The following is a 22,422-nucleotide window of genomic DNA, read 5'->3' as shown; positions in this document are numbered from 1 at the left end:
CATCGCTTCGCTTCAGGAGGCCTTTATTAACCCCCCGGAGCCATGTGGAGCACTTTATATGATGGATGGATGCACTTTATTTTGCTTCAAAATCTGGACCACCATTCACTGCCATTATAAAGCTTGGAAGAGCCAGGACATTTTTTAATAACTCTGATCGTATTTGTCTGAAAGAAGAAAGTCGCATACACCTAGGATGGCTTGAGGGTGAGTAAATTATAGGGTAATTTAATTTTTGGGTGAACTATCCCTTTAAGGATAATTCAGCCAAATATGAAAAATCTGTCATTTACTCCACCCAAATTATATTTTCAAATAGAAAACAGTTATTTTAAATAGTAAATATTATATTATATAATTTCAAAATATTAATAATATGTATCTACCGAAATTAAGAAATATATCGTGATATAAATTTTGGCCATATCGTCCAGCCCTACCCTCAACTTGTTCCAAGCTTATATGAGTTTCTTTCAGCTGTTGAACACAAATTATATTTTAAAGAATACTGGTAACCGTACTGTTGATGGTACCTACTGACTTCCATTTGATGGGGGAAAAAATACTATGGAAGTCAATGGCTATCAACTATTTGGTTACCAACATTTTTCGAAATATCTTCTTTTGTGCTCAACAGAAGAAGAAAAACTCATACAGGTTTGGAACTTGAAGGTGAGTAAATGGTAAAAAAAATGGAATATTTTCATTTTTGGGTGTACTATCCCTTTAACTTTATAAGTATTCCTTCTATTTTGTTAATAGATGTACAAGTTAAATCCATATGCAACCAACCATTCTGCACTTGCATTTATCAGACAAAAAAGGGATGGGTGAGAAACTTCTTCAAATGCACAATGGGAATACAGGAACTCAATTACAAATGGTTCCCAAATGAAGCAAATACATGTTTATATTTTGAATTAGAGCAACAAAAAAAAATTTTGCAGATTTTGTTGTTGTTGTTTTACATTAGTTTCTTTAATAATTCATTCCAGTACATGGTTTAAGAATTACATATTATCAATAAACGTGTACACTGAGTATTTTACTGGAGGAAAGAAACTAGAATGGCGCTCACTACAACACAGATCAGACAAGATACGAAGACTCTCTGTAAGCTCACTGATCCCAAACATAGACACTTTCATAAGAGAAAATAAGTCACAACTGTACCCAAAAGAAGATATTAAGAAAAGAAGAGGAGACGTAAAGTATGAAAACATAATGTAACATATATTTTATAATATATATATATATTGTAGCTTTTATATAAAAACAAAGAACAAAAAAAAAAAAAAAAAGTAATACTTTTGAGACATAATGAGGTTTCTTTTAGCTACTATCGTTACTGCCACTGCTGCCACTGCTAAGATCGGGCTGTTCTCTTTTGTGAATCTGCTCGTGTGCTCTGAGATGACCTGATTGGCTGAAATTCTTCCCGCACTGCTGGCAAGTGTACGGCCGTTCGCCCGTGTGAATTTGCTGGTGTGCTTTAAGATGTCCCAAGCGACCGAAACTTTTGCCGCACTGGGTGCAGCCGAACGGTTTTTCCCCGGAGTGAATCTTCTCGTGTGTTCTGAGGACCCCTGAATTGCTGAAAGTTTTGTCACACTGGGAGCAGCTGTACGGCTTCTCGCCCATGTGGATTTGCTGGTGATTGCGGTAACTCGACTCTTTAGTGAAGCTCTTGCCACACAGCGAACAGCAGAAGGGCCGCTCTCCCGTGTGGCTCAACTGGTGGGCTTTGAGTTCCTTCGTTTGACCGAAGCTCTTACCGCACTCGGCGCAACTGAAAGGCTTCTCGCCCGTATGCAGCCGCTGGTGCGAGCGGAGGTCGTCCGCTTTGGTGAAACCCTTTGGGCAGTGTGCGCAAGTGTAAGGTTTTTGCCCCGTGTGGATGAGCTGGTGCCTTTTCAAGTTACCAGCCTGCCCGAAGCTCTTCCCGCACTGGGAGCAGGTGTAAGGCCTCTCGCCGGTATGGATGCGTTGGTGAGTCTTCAGGTTACCCAGGGTGCTGAACTTCTTCTCGCACTGAGTGCAAGAGTACGGCTTCTCACCAATGAGGTTGCGAGGTTTGCGTGGAGTCGGCGCTTGGCCTTTTGTGCTGGTTTGGTTGTGCGCGGCAGTTGCTTTGTTCGCCTGGACGGACGTCAGTTCGTAAAGGTTTCCAGATTGGAAATCCGAGTCCATTTTCCCCATGCTGTCGATGACCGTATCGGGCCGGAGCTTGTTGAGTTCGGTGCGCAGCTCCGCCATGTGAATGGACTCCAAGCCGTTCATCTCGGTCTTGATGTGGCTGGACATGAGGTTGGGTTCGTACTCGGTCTTGATGGCACCAAGCTCGCTGGCGTAGTAGCTGTGGAGGTCCGAATGTTGCTCCGACTTGATGTACTCCAAGCTGTCCGAGACGTGAGTGATGTAGTCGAACACCAGACTGGGTTCGTAGTGTGACTTGTAGGAGTCCAGCTCCGTGCTGTGGAAGGAATGGAGGTCACTGTGGTGCTCTGATTTGATGTAGTCGAGGCCGCTGATTTCCATCTTGATCTGTTCGGAGCCCAGCTCGGCCGTGCTCAGAGGCTGGATCACGGACAGGTCCACTGTGCAGATGGGGGCGAGGTCGGGCTCGCTTTTGATGCACGACAGCATAGCCATGGGCTCCACGATCTCGGAGGCCAGTGAGCTGAGTGTTGGCGTGCTACATTCTGACGACAGCATGGTCAGGGTTGGCGTGGTGCACTCGGGTTCTAGAGGGTCAAGCGGCGGCGTGTCACACTCCGACACCAAATTATTTAGTCCTAAAGTGATGCATTCTGTCTCCAACTCTGCCATCCTGGTGGAAACTACTCCACCACCTGACTGAAACGTCTGTTATGAGTAATATATCTTATGTTCACAGAGATAAAAGCAGGGTCCCTGGGAGGGGATTGTCACTGCTGCTGTGACAGCCTCTGGCTTGGGTTAGGAACAACGGTGATTCCCCTGGCTCCTGGATGGGGAAATAAAACAAAAACATTTCAATGCACAGCATTTAAACACCAAATAAAGGAATGTTCCTTTATTTAGATACAAAATCGTAAAACTATGCAAAACATTTTAAACAATGGAACCAAATTTTCACCATATTTTTTTTGTGCTAAAATTCTTATTATTGCTCATTTGGGTCTAGAATTATGTTTGTTTTTCTTTATTATTTGTAATGAGTATTTGAACTTTCCCCCCCTATATTTGCTGTGTAATTGGAGATGTGGCCTTTATTAGCAGCTTTGGGTACATTCTTAATGCATTTTTTTTTTACATTTACTGAGCCTGAGGAAGTTAATTGTCCAAAAACATTGCTAATAAAATTTCATTATGATGCAAGTTTTATATATTTTTTTGACATTACTGCAAAATGTATTAAAGATGGAAGAGAACCAACACACATCACAATTATTACACGGTCAAGTAATTTTAGTCAGAAAACAGACCTGGTGCCTTTTCTATGGAGGGTGAAGATTAAATCCAATCACTATTTTTAGGGGGGGGGGGGGGGGGGGGGGGGGGGGGCATAAAAGACAAAGGCAATTCAGTACACAGCATTTAAACACCAAATGAATGTTCCTTTATTCTTTACATACAAAATCGTAAAAACTTTGCAAAAGATTTTGAACAATGGAACCAAAGTTTGATATCCTGTTGCTGAAGTGCAATTAAGCCGAAGTCAACATCAATTTTTTGGTGCTAAAATTGTTGTGTTATTAGGGCCTTTCACACCGCTTTATTTCCAGAACTAAATGTACAGTACTAAAGTACTGGGACGGATTTTGCGTGAACTATTTCCCAGTACCATTTAAAGGGTTGCATTCGCACCAACAGTGTGTACTAGGAAGTGACGTACGCCGGTCGACAGCGACGTCATTTGTGCGCAGCGTTCAACAACGGAAACAAAGAAGAACAACGCTAACAACAGGAGGATGGAGGATGCTGTGATCGGAGCGGTGTTTTTGTTGTGTCTCGCGGGTTTCACAATAATGGACATGGAATGTCGACGTATACGTAAAGCGATTGAAAGAACGGAAAGGAGGACTAAGAATCTCCAACGACAACTGGCAGTGCTACATTTGCTACAAGTGCCTGCACTTCAGCGTCCGTCCATCTATCGCTGTTCTCCATACTTGCGAAATAAGTTGACATGCTTACAGTATGTTTACACAGCGTTTTAAATCATGGAGGGTGAGGGCGTTTTCGTACGCTTTTGGCCAATCAATGTCTACTTGCGTCACGGGTAGTACCAGTTGTGCTGGTTAGACCCTGCTCCGGAGTAGGAGCTAATCTGGTTCTCGAAAAAGGCAGTCCGGTACTAAAACCGCACCCAGTTCCGGCAGTGCGGTACTATGAAAAGGTTCCCGCGGTGCGAAAGGCCCTATTGTTTATTTGGGTGTAGAATTATGTTTGCGGTTTCATTTCGATTATTTTTAACGGTATTTCAAGATGTTTTCCTATATTAGCTGCATAATTGGAGGTGTGGCCTTTATTAACAGCTGTAGGTTAGTATTCATAATGTTTTATTTTTTACATTTTCTGAGCCAAGGTCACTACTGAGGACTCTATATTTGTTTTAAAAGCAGTTGTCATCTTTCTATGTAAAGTTTTATGTTTATATATTAATTATTTATTTTTTGCTCTGTACAGCACTTTGTATGTCTGGTAGGTGTTAAAGTGCTTTATAAAGAAAGATTGGGTTGAATTAGACCATTTATATTTCTCTCTTTTTCATTTCCAAACAAACACTGGATGCTTTTTTTTTACCACTAATGCAACATAATGAAAGACAAATGATAAACATTGGGTGTGCCGTTGGATGCTTTTATCCGTTTATTCTGTCATATGATGGGAAATATCCATTTTATCGCAAACCAGCTAATTAGTATTTTCTGGATAGCTTCATTGCTATTATTCTTGAACAATAAACAAATGCATGCAAACTATATTGTACCATCAACATTCAAAATCCTAATTGAAAATCTTCAGTTTTCCATTGTTAATTATGATTTTATGGTGGACATGTGCACTGATCTCACAAATGACTTGAATGCACCTTGTGCAGGACTAAAGCTGTCAAACCTGAATCTACTTTACAGGAAAAAGTCATGCGTTTCAAGTAATGCTCAATTAAACACCGATTCATATAATTTGACATTTTGAAATGTACTTCTAAAGTAATTTCAAAATGGCTGTTGCTTGAATGCATGTGACAAACCGGTTCATACAAAACACGAAATTACAAACCCTTGGTATAATTCTGCTCTGCAGAACACTAATACATGCTTACAGCATATATCATATATGAATGAGAACAATAACCTGACATAAGCATCTACACATCAAGATGTCAAAAGTCAATCTGACACATTGGAGAAGCTTTACAACCAGATGCTCACATCACAATTTATTATTAAAAATATCAAGCAAATCTGTGAGGGAATTAAACAAATGCGAGGGATTCGAGCTTATAAATGCATGATTACAACCTCGTGGTATTTGTGTAATTGCGTGTAGACTGCCTGAAAGTGCACGTTTTAGGCCGGCGAAAAACAGAAAGACAGCTCAAATAAAGAGATAAAGAAACTTGACGTAAATGTGTGGTGTAAAAACGCGCAAAAGCTCGTCGATTTGACTGAAAATCACTAAAGCAACTAGTCATGGTAGCTTCGCTAGTTCGCCACGCATCATGCACTTCTCGGCTGCCTTTCTTGAATCTGGCGGCGTTTTTACACACAATAAATCTTTAGCATTTTTTTTTTCTTATCAGAGAACATTTTATTAATCCACGACGCCCGGGGACGGAGAACGTGCGATGCAAACACGGAACGGGTTGTGAATAGCGGCTATATCGGCATGCAGGGCGCGTTTCGGTGTTTCCAGCGGTGGTGATGAAGAACATACAAAGGCATGAGGGTGCAAATGCCACAGCTTCAGCGCGTGAGAGCCAGTGGCCATCTTGTTTGTAGCTGAACGTCGCTGCATCAGCCAACTGAACGATCCGCTGAGGGAAAGTTGAGCCAGCTGCAACTTTTGAACGCAAACATCTACTCGTTCACCTTTGCATAACAATGCAATCCGCTCGCTGCGATAGAAGCGTAACGAGGTGAGTTGCATGACTTGCGCGGTTCATGCACGCTCTCATCACCACCTATCAGGAGAGACAGGAGGAGGAAAAAAAAAAAAGATGAAAATAGCAGAACGCGAATAAATCCGCTCGGGAGGATGCCTCGGCGATTTTTTTTTTTTTACCTGTTCATTGCTGCTTTTTTTTTTTCGGCCGTCAACGCGCCGTAAGCGGGACCCACAACAAAACCCCTGCCGGACCCGCCACGTCCACCTCGGCCCCAGCGTCCAGCAGCCTCCCTGTCGCACACACTCCTTCACTCTCGCTCTCTCCTCCCTCTCATTGACTAATTCCGCTTCGTTTTCACTCCCGTTGTCGCTTTCCTCCGGGTTTCAACCGTTACACTTCCGTCGTAAAAATGCAAATGCGCGCGCAGCGGTATCGTTGACTGAGCAGAGCTACTTTGTTTACTTCCTACAAACGCGTGTTTTTGTGCGTATTATTCAAGGACGCGCGGCTGAGTGAAATGAAATAAACATCTGCACGGACTAAGAAAATGTGTTTTGTGCAACCAGATGCGTCTTTGCTTCTCTGGCTAATTTAATGCTGTCCTCATGCATCATCTGAAGGAGCAGACACATCAGTAACTCCTAACAGAAGCTCAGGACTAGAGAAGAGAATCACATGCTTGGCACTGCACAGTTGTTAAGGACTGAATGGATAATGGTGCATGATTGTCATTAATCGATGATATGTGAATGATGAGACCTGCATTCCATTGCACACGACAAAGGGGTTGTAAAAAAATAAAACGAGTGTCAGTTCTTTTTATGCATGATAGTACAAGTGTGAAATATAACTATTGATAAGAGAAAAATGCGAAACGGAATCAAATAAAAATGCTTAATAAGGACTATTGACATATGTAAATAAGATGCGTAATAATTACTATTGTGTTTTATGATGAATCGTGTGTTATGACAAAAAAAAATAAACTGAATTAGTATCATTATTAATTGGTTGATTGAACTTTATTGTATTTATATATCATTATTGTTTTTTTATTTAGCTTCTAGAAAGGAGTTATGAAGTTTAAAGATAATAATAAATGGAAAATATGATTTAATTCTGTAAACGTAAATGCACATTACCTGTATGCATAAAATTCCTATAATATGAATAGTTGTAATGCGGAAAATATCAATAATGCAAAATAATGTTATTGCATTAGATACATTAAGAACATATGATGGTGTTTTGCTCCATAATCGACCCCCAGAGGACGAGATGGTAAAAGTGATCCTCTCTCTGAAGGCTAAAGATGCAGATATATGAAAAGTATGAATAATTCCTAGAAATGGTTAATCCTCTTCCCTTACATGTTTGTCTCCATTACACTTTTAGACCACCATTTGGTCATTTGCATGTTTTATTGTTTACAACACTGAAACACAGAGGATTTAAATTGGCTTTTGACTAAGGAAAATTGTCTTATGTAATTGTTAAAATTATTAAAGGAATAGCTCACCCAAAAATTAAACATTTGAAAATGTACTCCATCTCAGGTCATCCAAGATGTAGAAGAGTTTGTTTCTTCATCAGAACAGATTTGGAGAAATGGATTACATCACTTGCTCACCAGTGGATCCTCTGAAGTGAATGGGTGCCGTCAGAATGAGAGTCCGAACAGCTGATAAAAACATCACAATCCACACCACACCAGTGTCTTGTGAAGAGAAAAGCTGCATGTTTCGTAAGAAACAAATCTATCAAGACATTTTCAACTTCAAACCGCTGCTTCCTACTAAAATACAAGTCCTCTATCCGTAATAATGCTTTCTCCAGTAAAAAAAAAAAAAAAAAAGGCTCGTCTGAATCAGGAGAGAAATATGCAGATCAAGCACAATTTACAAGCAAGAACAGTTAAAAACAGTTCTGTCAATATGTCAATGGATTTTCATGTGAGAGGACAACAGGTGATGGACATTCTGGACAAAGCGTTATTATTGATTATGGACTTTTATTCTGCCCAAAAGCAACAGTTTAAAATTAAAACAACTAAATGATGGATTTGTTACTTACAGACAAGAAGCTTTTTGTTACACAAGATGTTAACTGATGGACTGGAGTCTTGTGGATTGTTGTGATGTTTTTATCAGCTGTTTGGACTCTCATTCTGACGGCACCCATTCACTGCAGAGGATCCATTATTATTAAGTAAGTGATGCAATGCTACATTTCTCCACATCTGTTACCATGAAGAAACAAACTCCTACATCTTGGATGGCAGGAGGATGAGAACATTTTCATTTTTGAGTAAACTATTAATTTAAAAACAAAATAGGAGCACATACACTGTACATTCATCTTGTATGTTATTTCATTTGCTGTGAAGGTGTGCTTCACACACTGCAGTGTGCAGCCATTTCCACAACTGATACGAATCAAACTGCAAGCGTCACACAGCTGTTACTGCTCAGAACATCAACAATAGCATCAAACAGGAATCTAGCTGGAGGACTTTACTGTAGAATTTATTAAAAAGCCAAAAAACCTTAGGGCCATTTAATTGGTTGCCTTTTGCCCATCTGTGCATCCAGGTTTAAGAAAAATATTCATTTCTAGCGATCCCAGAATCCATTGAGTTCAGAAACTCATCTGAGAGGTAAACACCCAACTCTACTGTTGCACTGGTAGAAATGAAGCAAGCAGATTTTATGGATACAATTCAAGACGAAAAATGACAAAGCATGTAATCGATGCAATATTACACCTTTTTAATGTATTGCCATAATTGAAATGTACAACGTCTTCCAGTCACATTAAAAGACATTTCAGTAATAGGTAAAATCTTTTTCTTTTTTTCTTTAAAGAAGAAATAATTAAATGCTGGATACAACAACAGGCACTCCTAAAAGATGAAAAAACAACCAAACAAACTTCCCTATAATAACAACTTTTGAAAGTTGACCAAATTTTATGCAACATTTAAAGGAAAAGATTTAGTATTGATTTTCTATGTGGTTCATAATTACCTGGATCACAATGTGCATTTTCTGTAAATTAACTATATTAATTAAATAGAAAGTTTTCATTAATCACCCTATCACTTATTTTTTTTCCCCCAGTGTATAGAGGATTATTTCAACAAAAAATATTACTGAATGTAAACCCAAATTTAACAGAGCTCTTGTATTTGTCTACTTTCGCCATAAATATGCTAAAACTATGTGAATGAGTCCTGAGGTAAGGAACTAAGCAATGCTTTCAGAATACCAACAAAACTGAGGTATGGATGTGTGGAGTAGCAGGAAAACAGTGCAAAATACATACTGGCGTAAAAAATAAACAACAAAAAAAGTAAAAGAAAATGGTACAAAAGTAATACTTGGCATATATTGGTCAAATGCTGAACTCTATAATCCATTCAGTGCTACTATGCCGTAACAAAACAGAAAACTACTAACCATGATCCATGGAAAAGAGTTGATCCAATTGGTCTGTTACAACAAGTGTTCTTTTCAATACATGACAATGCAGATTCTTAAAAAATAATAAAACCGCTAAAAGGAGTCATCATGCATGACAAAACAAAACAGCAAAATGCTCAAGTAGTTCATTAGAATAATGCAGTTCTCCGGGCGAATGTTGGACTGCATCACAAAGCTCATGTGTCAAGACTGTTTGACAAAAGTTGCTGTTCATTTTGCTTCACAAAAAAAAGGTTACAATAAAATAATAAAACAACAGGTGCAGGGTATTAATGACGGCCAATTGAGTTATCATCATGATGCACTTCAAGGAAAGTCACGCACACGCAAACAAACATACCGCAAAGTTGCAATGTCGTTTTTACAAGAGACTGCATCACACATTCGCCAGTACGAACTGAATAAATATCTGCAGCCCAAAGCGATTTTACATGCTAAGATTCTTTAATTCATGGTCATAAATAGATGGGTGTACATGGGGCCGTTTCATTGCATTAAGTCAAATGCAAAATTCAAGTCCTTCAATATTCATTTAAAATGCTTACTGTAACCCAGAACAAATTGACATATACCATGATATTGTCACTCTTTCTAATATCACCAATTCGTGTTCAGTCTTTTGGATCTATGAGCTGTAATTAGCTTGAAGAGACCGGTCACCCAAAAATGAAAATTGTGTCATCATTTACTCACCCTCTAGCTGTTCCAAACCTGTACGAATTTCTTTCTTCGGTTGAACACAAAATTAGATATTTTGAAGAATGTTGGTAGCAAAACAGTTGCTGGTATGTGACACGAGCAACTGTCTGGTAACCAACATATCAAAATATCTTTTCAGTTCAACAGGTTTGGAACAACTTGAGGGTGAGCAAATAATGAGAGAATTTTCATTTTTGGGTGAACTATCCCTTTCCGGTATTGCTCCCAGCAGTCTGAATCAATGAAACATACAGAGTTATTTTGACATTAGTAATTACACAGAAGTCAGATCTGACCAGCTGTAACAATTAAAGAGAACTAGTACAATATCTAGAGTTGACTGTTCTGGTCAAAACACTAAGCACATGAAAGAAGGAGTTCTGGCAAGTTCTTAACAAAAGCAGGGTGCTAAACAACAAATTAACCTCTCAATCCTCACCACCACCTATAAAATCAGCTTATTGAGCGGTTAAATCTAGGCACTAAACAGATTAAGTACTTCATTATAGTCTACTAATGAAGTTAAGATACTCAATACATCTGAAAAGAAGCTTAGGGTTCATAATGTAAAATGTAATGGCCCATATTGTTTAAAAAAAAAGCAATATAATCCTGTAAGAGAATGTACGGTGAATGTAAGATTTCCCTTCATTGTAATCTTTGGGTCGCAAGTTCTTGGTACCTTCCTACAGGGACATATTAGGTAACGTAAAACAAAATAAGCCACATTTTTAAATGCACAATCAAATAATAAGCACGCCAACTGGCCGGTCTCGTTCCATTTGTAAACTTTATTTTTTTTTTTGTGCAGGACCTTTACTCTTGATATTGCAGAAGTCCAGAAAAGATATGGTCCCATCGATGAGGTATTGATCCAATAAGTAACAGTAACACCTTGTACTCCACCCGCACACCCCCCCCCATCCCCCCATCCCCCCATCATGCTTATTACTGACAGGGATATTGTAAAACTTCAGGGTCGAGAGTGGGAATGTGCGTAACAGGTGGGACCTATATCTTTTCAATACAGGGAGTAAATTGTAAGTGCAGAATCCGTCAGCCTCTCTGGAAATGGTAGATAACGATCCATATTCAGATGCATGCCACCGATGCTGGGAAAACCAAATCTCACAACTGGGCATTTCTCCAAGTTCAAGATGTATGCAAAAACCTCACGCAAACAGTACAGGAAGACGCTACTCTAGTTGAGGATACTAAGGAAGTCAGATCCTCTTTTCAAGTCACTGAAATGAGAATATGAAGAGTTAGGAGCTTCTTTCCAATAACCATTTCAATGCACTTTTCTTGTCATAGCATCATCTCCTCTTCAGATTCCTCTTGAAGACCTCCTTGGTTGTGCACGTCATGCAATTGATGACAGTTGTGCAAGTTCAAGTCAAAAATTGTAAGCCATCCTCGATCCATGGCGAAATGTTGAAGAAAACATCTCAAATCTGACATGTACGTCAAGACTTTAATTATATAAAAATCCAGTATGACATCTGAACATAAGAGGTATTCAATGTTGAGTACTAAGTCAGTAGGGACATATTAATAACTGGTTGATTTGATCACAGGAGGCGCTTTACACTATCTCTGGTTCGTTTGATTACATTCAAAAGGTTTGCAAAAAGAAACAAGACCAGCATGCTGCAAGGGACCTATCAAACAGAGACCACCTTTTCCACATGTAGAAAATATTTACAAAGTATTATGATCTATTAAAACCTGTATTATGAAAAAACACCCAATGGAAAAAAGAAATTCTTCGATTCTTATTGTGATGGTCTATACAGCCCTACTATGATATTTACACAGCTTGTTGTTACTGGTATTTGTTTCTTCCAATAATCCTTAAAATTTGGGAAACGAAATGGAGGTAAAAACATCTTAAAGGGTTAGTTCACCCAAAAATGAAAATTAGGCTGCGTTTTACTCACCCCCGAGGCATACTAGGTGTATATGACTTTCTTCTTTCAGACGAATCCAGTCGGAGTTATATTAAAAATTGTCTTTGATCTTTCAAGATCTATCATTGCAGTCAGCGGGTGTTGCATTGCTTCAGTCCAAAAGAAGTTAAATAAAAAGCGCCCATGCATAAAAAAAAAAAGTGTCCCACACGGCTCCGGGGGTGAACAAAGGCCTCCTGTAGCGAATCGATGCATTTTTGTAAGAAAAACATCCATATTCAAAACGTAATAATCCCTTTAATCTAACTTGCGCCAGCAGTTGTACACAGAAGCAGCTCCGGGAGCATGACGTATGAGTTCAGCGTTGCGCATGCGCTGGTGAGTCTCGAGAAAACCAACGTTTGTTAACAGAAGCAAAGGAAGCAAAGTTTCCTTACTTTAGCAAAGGAAAACCAGTCTCCTCTTGGCTTATATCGAAATCCTCTGACATTCTTCTTTACAAATCCTTGTTTTGTACTTCTAATTCTTGACCGTTGTTTTGTCACTTCTGAGTGGCACATGCGCAACGCCGACCTCAAACGTCATTCCCCTGGAACTGCTTCTGTTTACAACAGTGAGCGCAAGCTAGATTCAAGTGATTATTACGTTTTGAATATGGATATTTTTCTTACAAAAACGCATCGATTCGCTACAGGAGGCCTTTGTTCACCCCCCGGAGCTGTGTGAGACACTTTTTTTAATGGATGGGCGCTTTTTATTTCACTTCTTTTGGACTGAAGCAATGCAACACCCGCTGACTGCAATGATAGCGCTTGAAAGATCAAAGACCATTTTTAATATAACTCCAACTGGATTTGTCTGAAAGAAGAAAGTCATATACACCTAGGATGCCTCGGGGGGTGAGTAAAACGCAGCCTAATTTTCATTTTTGGGTGAACTAACCCTTTAAATCGTGTCAGATGACTAATCTGTTTACCTCGGTATACCTTCAAACTAGCAAAAAAGGCGACACATTTCTTGCATTTCCTTCACCAGTACGTGTAATGAAAAAGTTCCACTCACTTCGAGAAGCAATAATCACTGGAAAACCGCTCCTCCTATTCTCCTGAATTTTTTCCCATCTTCGCACTCTCATATCGTTTTGTCCGTGTGTGTCCGTAAGTGAGCCTGGAGCCTTGAAGACTGGGAGAAACTCTTTCCACATTGTGGGCATCGGTTGGGTGTCTCCTCGTGCGTTTGTCGGTGGGCTCTGAGAAGATGTGCTCGGCTGAACTTCCTGCCGCACTCTTTGCAAGCATGGGATTTTCTCCTACCTTTGTGTTTCAAGGACTCAGTCCTGTTCGTCATCTCATCATCATCTTCGTCGTCCTCCTCGTCTTCATCCTCTTCGTTCTTTTTCTTATTCATCTGGTCACTCTTTGAACCCTTACCGTCTTGCGGATCAGCTGGGTCTTTGGACACTTCCAGACTGGGAACGGCATCCATGGACTCATCGTCATCCTCGAGCAGCTGGGAAGGGAGCGTCAGGAGTCTTTGCAACATTGACGGGGATCTGATTTGAGAGTCATCGCCTGTATACACAAAGACATTATAACCGTACTCAGTGCTGGGTAGATTACTTACAAATTGTAGTCCGTTACTAATTACAGATTACATGATTATGTTGTTAGTAACAATCTAGGTTACTCATTTTGGGTAATGTATTCCGACTACTTTTTAGATTACTTTTTTTATCTAATTTGTTTTAAACTTACCATTATTCATATCATATTGATATTAAAAAAGCTAAGAGAAAGCAAATATATTAAATTTTTTATATTAACAACATAAAATGCATTAAACATTACATTACAACAGGGTTTCCCAAACTGGGCTTAATGTAGGAACTGCAGTGGTTTTGTAAGTTAATGAAAATCTAATAATTAATTAAATCATAAAAAATGTAAAATAAAAATAATTTAAACAATTGAACACTAAAAATAGAAACATTTTATTTGTTTACCTGCATGCCAATGTGACCATTAACCGATATCAGATAACTGTAAACATGCGAATCATGTGTTGCTAAATTATAAAGAAACCATTAAATTATTCAGAAACATAGTTTGCAAATTTATTTGCAAGTCATTTCTGAATATAGTCAAAGCTAAATAGTATGACACACAGTAGAATTTTTTTTAAACAAAACTTAAGTGAAAAAAAGAATTAGGAAGCATAATTTACAGCCATTGTGTTAATATGCAATCAATAAAAAGTAACTGTAATCTGATTATTCACATTTTTAAAATGTAATATATTCTAAGTACAAATACTTAATTTTTGGAATTTGATTACGTAAACCAGATAACCCAGCACTGACCGCACTAGATCATCAGCACAACTCAGCCTACCTGTGGAGCTGATGACAGGAACGCCTTTAGTCTCAGAGGTTAGAGAAACAACCTCCATATCGTCTAGTGGCAACCATGGTGGCTGCCCCACCTCCAGCTCCAGCTTCCTCTGAGTGGCCAGGCAAGACGGCATGAGCGCCTCTCGAATTAAGCTGTTCATGTCGGTCACCGAGCCCGAGCTCATCCCGGTGCACTCCTCTTTACTGGTGGTGACCTCTTTGATCTGCCAGAGGTCACTGCACCACTTCTGCCCGAAGACTTTGTCCAGGATGGGCACCCAGTTCTGAGCCACTGCAATGACAGTCTGCTTGTCTGGTTCTGTTGGGGGAGAAAAAAAACAATGTAGAGATGGAAATGAAAAACAATGGCTTATTTTTCAGGTTTAATGAACACCATTTATAGAGCTATACACTAAACTAAATTGGAAAGCCAACTGACCTTTGTTTGCTGATTGCAATTCACTTGTAAATAATGTAGAATTTGCTTTTGAAAGTGATTTTCGCATTTGAAAGCTAGTTAGAATTCAATTAAATTGTTATAATAATTGAAAAACAAGACCATACTTCAGCACAAGCACCTGGGTCTTATTCAATAATTACCTGCAATGCAGGCAATATCTGTCTGCAAACAAGACGTTTATTGTGAGCCGAATCATTGGCCTGGTCTGCTTTGTTTTTACATAACAGCTTAAAAATAGAATTCTGAATGAAACCCAAAGAACAGACGGTAACAGATGGCGTGCCAACATGTGTTAATAAAAGGGGAAATTTCATTTTGGTGTAATACTATCTTTGAACATTGGGCATATTATTCTGAGCACTCACCATTTTACATAAGCTTTTTAATATTAGCGCCACACCAGCCATATTTAAATGAACTCACTGGCATTTTTCAGCACAAACATGCTTTCTATGAAAAATTTCATCTAGATTTCATCTTATTCTCAAAAGCCTGCTACAGTTGATTTCTGCCCATGGAAAGTGGGCATTAAACAGAATTTTATTTAAAAGAAATGTTTGTCTACATTTTTCTATTGATCGTAGGAGCCTAATCACAAGAACAGCTGTATATCCAGCCTGACACCCAATAAAAAAAAATATAGGAACATTGTAAACTTCATTCAGAGACGTTTCAGGTGCCAGGTAGAGCAATGATGGACAGTTACAGTAAAATAAGCCAAATCACAATAGTCTGGTGAATCCTCCGAAACTGAGCACTCAGAAACAGCCCGAAAGTTGGGAAACTGCACCAAACTAATTTGATTTGTACAGTTACCTGGTTTCCATAATTATTTTAGTCAAATGATTGCTAAAACAACACAGACAGTGCATGAACATTTTTATTTGTTTTATTTATTTTAATTTAAGAAATTAATAATTTTATTCAGCAGGGATGCATTCAACTGATTAAAGGTGACACTAAAGATTTTTTTTAATGTTACCAAAACAAAACAAAAAAAAGTACTTCCAGCTATTTTAAAGCTGTAAAAAAATTGCTTGTTTTGCTGCTTCATATTACAAACTGGAGTGTTTTACCGTATTATTTTAATGTATTATCTTAATTCTGGACCCACTGGTTTGTAGTGCAAACAGTTTTACCATTTCCTGTACTTTGTTATTCTTCTTGTTATTTCCCTACAGCGGCTAATGAACCCGGAAGTCTCACACATTCAAAGAAAACAGCTTACTTCCGCATTGGAAAAATAAGGTAGAGAGGTTTTCACAAAAAAAAAAAAAATAATTAAGCAGCACAACTGTTTTCAGCATAGATAATAATATTTATATATAATATAATAATAAACACTGAAGACTGGAGTAATGATGCTGGAAATTCAGCTTTGCATCACAGGAATAAATTACATTTTAAAATAAAAAAAATTGTAATTGTTTACATTTAATAATATTTCACTGTTTTTGATCAAATAACTGTAGCCTTGGTGAGCATAACAGATTCTTCAAAAGCATCTTACAAACCCAAAACTTTTTAACGGTAATGTACATACATTCTAATGATCAACTAACAGATAATAAAACAGTTTGTACCGTTTGTGGTTTCAGTTTTTTCTTTTTTGGGTGAGTGGCCCTGCAGGCCTTTCCACTCTTGCTTTTCTTCTCTGGAACTGCTAGGAGAGGCAGTGTCATTTTTGCGGTCCTCCGTTTCCACAGCAACCGCATCACTGTCCTCCACTATGTTCTTGTCCAGTAACTGCCGTTTCAATATCTGGTTTTCCCGCTCCTTCTTGTTGAACTCCGAGAGCAGGTCGTCAAAGCTGTCTTCCACAATTTTAGTGAGCTCATAAACGGCGAATTCCAGCACGTGCTCCATAACAGATTTTAACTGACCTGTAAATGGAGACAAAACGGGGGACGTTATGATATTATTTACTCAGAAAAATCCATCTGTAAAGTTCTTGTGACACAAACAGGTAGTTATTGCCTGTAGGTTGTCTAATGTCTCTCTGCGGCATCCACTGCACAGAACGGCACAAAATAACGCTGCTGGCTGACATTTATGAGAATCACACCAATTTGCTTGGCTCCCTACTTTCAGCAAGCAAAAGTTTAGATTTAAAGCCTCAATTACGCTAGATCAAGATTTGAAGGCAATCTAAGAAAAATGCCACTATGAATGCGTTTCTGTTGATGCAGAAATGGAACTGATGGACTGTATCAAATTGAGTGGTGTATTTTAGGCCTGACCTATAATAACCTTTGTATACTACCATATTTTATTTACATACTTATGATGGTCACATGCAAAACCAATTAAATAAATTTTTGATTAAAAAAATCCTGCAAAACTAATAAATACAATGCATTTATTGAAAATCATAAATTAACATCCTGAATGAAATCTTAAGATCAGATATAATAATGTTTTACACCATGTTGACAAACTGAGACATTTTTTTTATTAATTTTTTTTATTTAAACCCAACGTGACACAAAACTGTCAACAAACCGTCAAAGTATGACTTTTAAAGTGATACTGAACCTTTCATTTTGAGGTTTTAAAAGGTTTAGGAATCTATAAAAATCAAGGTTCAAGGTTTCTTTATTAATACCCGAAAGTAAATTTGTTGTGCAGACAGGTAATTTTAGGAAAGAAGAGGAACCGTTGGTAATTACCTCAGCACTTCTCATAGTGACGGGGTGTCAGTGGCTTGTATTCAAATCAGAAGGAAGTGCTGCAGGTCTGAATTTTGATTTGGACGCTTTGCTTGTAACTCATACGAAATGCACCTCCCTGCAGAAATACAGCCTTTAAAATGTACAGCATGCAGTCCTCTCCATTCCTCCCTGACTGTAAGGAGCCCATTTTGATCAGACAATTGAAAGATCACATCTAAAAGTCCCTAAATGCCTTACTGTCTAAGCATACTTAAAATATGAACAATATTAACATCTTATTGCAAAAGATGTTATACTAACAGAAGTCAAAGTGGTCAAGTTTTCCTACTAAAGTTATATTACTATAAATATCTAGCAAATATACAGTATCTCACAGAAGTGAGTACACCCCTCACATTTTTGTAAATATTTTATTATATCTTTTCATGTGACAACACTGAAGAAATGACACTTTGCTACAGTGTAAAGTAGTGAGTGTACAGCTTGTATAACAGTGTAAATTTGCTGTCCCCTCAAAATAACTCAACACACAGCCATTAATGTCTAAACCGCTGGCCACAAAAGTGAGTACACCCCTAAGTGAAAATGTCCAAATTGGGCCCAATTAGCCATTTTCTCTCCCCGGTGTCATGTGACTCATTAGTGTTACAAGGTCTCATGTGTGTTAAATTTGGTGTTATCTCTCTCACTCCCTCATACTGGTCACTGGAAGTTCAACATGGCACCCCATGGCAAAGAACTCTCTGAGGAATCTGAATTTTGAGTTCCTTTTGCAATCTAACAAATTGTCTAAAATATTATATTACTGCAGGACAGGGCAGATGCAACATAGAATAAAACTGAAAATAAAAATAAAACCAGTGATGCTGGAAAATGATATTGTAAATCCTCATTAAGAATTAATGTTTAAAGAATTTCACAAATTCAGCCACAGCAAACATATTAGGTTGATGTCAATATAGCATATTGATCTTTGGTCATTAAACTATTAAATGCACTAGCTGTCAATATAAAACTATGCTGTCTAATAAATATTTTATTTTTGCAATTTGCCACCCTGGCTCATACATGATGAAAACATGCAACACTTTTTAAACAACATGAAATGCTATTCACAAGCCATTTTACTTCTGTAATGTGATGCACTGTAGAGTGAAACAGGATAGTCAAGAAAAAGAAATATAGGATATGACTTGATTTTATCCTTCTTTTTGCAATATAATGGATCATGTAAAGTGGTCTCTAAATAACAGGAGAGGCTGAAAAGCAAGAGGACTCTGTGAAATTGATCACAAAGGAAAGTCATTTCAGAGGCTTTAATTTCTTTGGAATAATGTGCACTAATGAATCATTCAGAAGCATTAAAAATGCATTTAAACATCAACAATAAGATTTTTTTCATGGTGGCCCAACATTTTCACTGCACTAAGCACAAAAAACATGACAAAAAGTTATTTACAATTCAAGTTCAACACAACTACTATTTATAGCAAATATAAGAATACTTTTCTGAACATAAAACCAATCAATTTTCACTTTTTGCAAAGTATTTTAATATTTGCCAGAATTGTTTTTGTTCATTAAATGTTAAGCTTTCTTTACATTTTTCCCCACAAATATATTTGTTGTTGCTTTACAAAATAACTTGCAATAGACTGAAAACTACAATGTAACTCCAACTCCATAAATCATTTTTGAGAGAAAGTGAAAGCTTGTATCTATGATTTGGATTTTTTCCAACACATTTTTTCTGATGCTCCCAAAACTATCACAAATCTGCATTGCCTTCTGAAACTCTTTCACAATGGCCATCCTTACTGTTGAGCCCTGATGCTGACTTTAAGAAAGCTGCAATTTAAATTAATTAGGGATGCACGATATATCGGCCACCATATCGGTATCGGCCGATAAATGCTCATTTTTTCAAGAATAATCGGTTATCGGTATCGGCCAAAATTTTCATATCGGTGCATCCCTAAAATTAATAATGATTTACTTATTTAAATGCAATTTTGAAGCATGTGTAACTGTGAGGATGTGCTGAATGGGAATATCTGATCTGGATTCATTTAATTCTAGTGCTGCATCTATATCTAACTAATTAAATTGTGCATTTTGGAAAAAAAACTGTGTGCATGCTGACATGCTATATGGCATCAAAGCAGATCACTGAGCTCTTTTGTGATTTGGCTGCAGTTTCTGCTTATGTAGGATGAAGACTCTCATGATACTCCCCCATCAAACCCTAACCATGGATACCCTCTGCAGTGTCTGGTGGGTGTGGCTTCCTCTAACCACCTCTATTGGTTAAAATGCAATGCAAAGGCACCCTCCCCATGGCTACCGTCACTGCAGTACAAAAAGCAGCGCTAACGAGCACCTCAATGACAGAAGTGTCATCACCCAAACTAGCCATTGGCAGCAGTCATAACAAGTCAGCCAAACTCCAGTCCAAACATTAAAAGGTCTATGAATACATGCCCACACAGGCCTGAAGACTGCTAAGATTCATTTCAAAGACCAGACACCAAAAACTTCCTCCAATCCTCCAATTCCACTCAACAAAGACAAAACATTCGGCCTAAAACAATGAGTTGCTTCTCTACAGTCCCCCATGAAGAATTATGCAGACTTGCACACTTCTTCCAAGAGTAAATGATTGGTTAAAGGGGTCATATTATGCAATTTCAAGTTTTCCTTTCTCTTTGGAATGTTACAAGCTGATTGTGCATAGATAAGATCCCTGAAGTTGCAAAGACTAAAGTCTCAAAAGCAAAGAGATATTCTTTATCAAAGTTAAGACTCTGCCACGCCCCCCTAAAACGGCTCGTTCTAACACGCCCCCACATATCTACCTCACTATGTGGAAATATTTGCATAATGCCGCCCAAATGTGCACGCAAAGAAAGAAGGCGTGGTTTCAGTAACTGCAGTTAGTGTTGAAGCAGCGATGTCAGGGAGACGCTGTGTGTTTCTAGGCGAAAGCAAAAGCACTTTATTTGGCCTTCCGAAAGTAGATGCATTTAGGAATCTTTAAGATTACTTACAACAGAACAGCAATGCATTTTATGGACGACGGTTTCGTGAACCTAGGAGAGGAGGTCAGCTACTGTTTTGTTATTAGTTTAAGTATTTGCTATTGACTGTTCAAATGCAGAGTTTTGCGCATCGTGTGTGTGCGTGCGTGCGCACGTGTGTGAGAGAGAGAGCGAGAGAGAGAGCGAGAGAGAGAGAGAGAGAGAGAGACAGGGTCACATCACAGTAGAGTCAGCTGTCTTAACCGTGGCTTGTGTACTGCAAACACATACCAGCTTCATCACTGTGTCTGTCACGCGACTCTGTTCCCCTTTCGGGCTCTGTCTTTACATTTATTTTGAAAGATGAAGCTCGCGATTATGGTAAGGGGCGTTACATTTCCGACAAGTGCTTGCGGTGTTCGGCCAATCACAATGCTGAGGGTCAGCTGGCCAATCAGAGCAGACTGCGCTTGTCGGAAGGAGGGACTTTGTAGAAAATGAAGCGTTTGAGAGAGGCGGGGCATAGAGGACCTACAATAATGTACAGTATTTGAAAAATAATGTGTTTTTTGAACATTAAAGCATGTCAACATATTCTGTTACACCAAATACACAAAATAATGATCTTTAAAAAAAGCATCATATGACCCCTTTAAAAAAAACAACAACAACAGTGTTCTGTGGACCAGTTTCTCTTAATTATTACATGAGCTGAAGAAAAATTTGAAATTAAACAATTCAGCATATTCTAGTAGTTGTGTATTGCATGGTAGATGGTCTCTAGTTAGTCTAAGAACTTGGTGCTAACTGGTGGACCAGCAAGAAAGCGGTTGGTCAAGCTGGTTTTAGGAACTAGTCAACCAGCTAATGGCCAACTTAGACCACATAGCATGTTTCAAAGCACAGTTACATCTAAAGCTGGGTTTTCCATCAGTGCACGGTTTGGGTTTAACTGCAGGGTCATTCGTGCCACGTCTCTGAACTACAAGCGCGTTTAACCACAATTAGGGAATTGAAATACATGGGTGCAAAAAGACGACTTCCTCCTTCCGTTCAAAATGGTGTTTACCCTTGTTTTTGTAAACCTCGCCACTGCGCAACAAGCCTCAGAGTCAGATTTGCAGTGTAAACACGAGCGTTTTAATAACACCGATTATTGAACACGACCCCCAACACGTTTTGTTCATTTCCATTCACACATTTGCACACAAATAGCCTTACCAACTGCCCGCGCTTTCTGCTCACGCCTGAGCGTTTCGGACTGAACGCCACATCCCGGGATCTGACCGGGGGGGTGTTGCTTTGTTTCGTCGTTCGTGTCTGGTTTTCCTTTAGACGCATTGCTTTTCCCGTTCCCTCCCCGAGACTGAAGGGTAGCCCTCAAACGCTGATTTTCCTGCTCTTTGGTGGCCGTTTCCAACAGCATTGAATTCAAAGTGGCCCCAGCAGTGTTGGTGATTTCTTGCACGGCGAGCTGCACTACCTGCTCCAGCGCGGACTCCAGCTGACCTTGGAAAAACGAAATATACAGGGCACCGTTCATGATTGCGACCGCTCTGTTGGAAGACCTCTTTCATTCTTCTTCTGCCCACCTCCCAAAATAGTGTTAAATATACATAAGTCCTCCAGAACAACTGCCTCGAAATGAACAGTTACCCCTTTCTCGCGAAACACATCGTGGATGTTTACACCCCTC

General features: G+C 38.8%; 2 protein-coding genes across 3 annotated transcripts; both read right to left on the bottom strand.

Moving 5' to 3' along the window:
• Positions 1-1,003: 1,003 nt before the first annotated feature.
• LOC107563030 (zinc finger protein 551-like) lies at positions 1,004-6,875 on the bottom strand. The gene is made up of 2 exons (XM_016247804.1): positions 6,274-6,875; positions 1,004-2,986 (listed from the first exon to the last, which is right to left on the bottom strand). Exon 2 carries the CDS (start codon positions 2,827-2,829, stop codon positions 1,333-1,335), a length of 1,497 nt encoding a protein of 498 aa, XP_016103290.1. The 5' UTR covers positions 2,830-2,986; positions 6,274-6,875; the 3' UTR covers positions 1,004-1,332.
• Positions 6,876-8,929: 2,054 nt separating this feature from the next.
• On the bottom strand, positions 8,930-22,422 carry LOC107563029 (myoneurin). Of its 2 annotated transcripts, XR_001606067.1 has the most exons (5): positions 21,948-22,422; positions 16,621-16,920; positions 14,579-14,896; positions 13,251-13,759; positions 8,930-11,522 (listed from the first exon to the last, which is right to left on the bottom strand). XR_001606067.1 is itself a non-coding variant. In XM_016247803.1 (4 exons), exons 1-4 carry the CDS (start codon positions 22,267-22,269, stop codon positions 13,320-13,322), a joined length of 1,380 nt encoding a protein of 459 aa, XP_016103289.1. In that variant the 5' UTR covers positions 22,270-22,422; the 3' UTR covers positions 13,086-13,319. The 2 variants fall into 2 exon arrangements, 1 of the variants encoding a protein (XP_016103289.1); XM_016247803.1 differs by lacking the exon at positions 8,930-11,522 and having other exon boundaries at positions 13,086-13,759.

Source organism: Sinocyclocheilus grahami, unplaced genomic scaffold (assembly GCF_001515645.1).
Source record: "Sinocyclocheilus grahami isolate Dianchi unplaced genomic scaffold, SAMN03320097.WGS_v1.1 scaffold854.1, whole genome shotgun sequence".
Lineage (NCBI taxonomy): Eukaryota > Metazoa > Chordata > Actinopteri > Cypriniformes > Cyprinidae > Sinocyclocheilus > Sinocyclocheilus grahami.
Note: the sequence above shows the minus strand (reverse complement) of the source record. Positions and strands in the feature narration are given on the sequence as shown.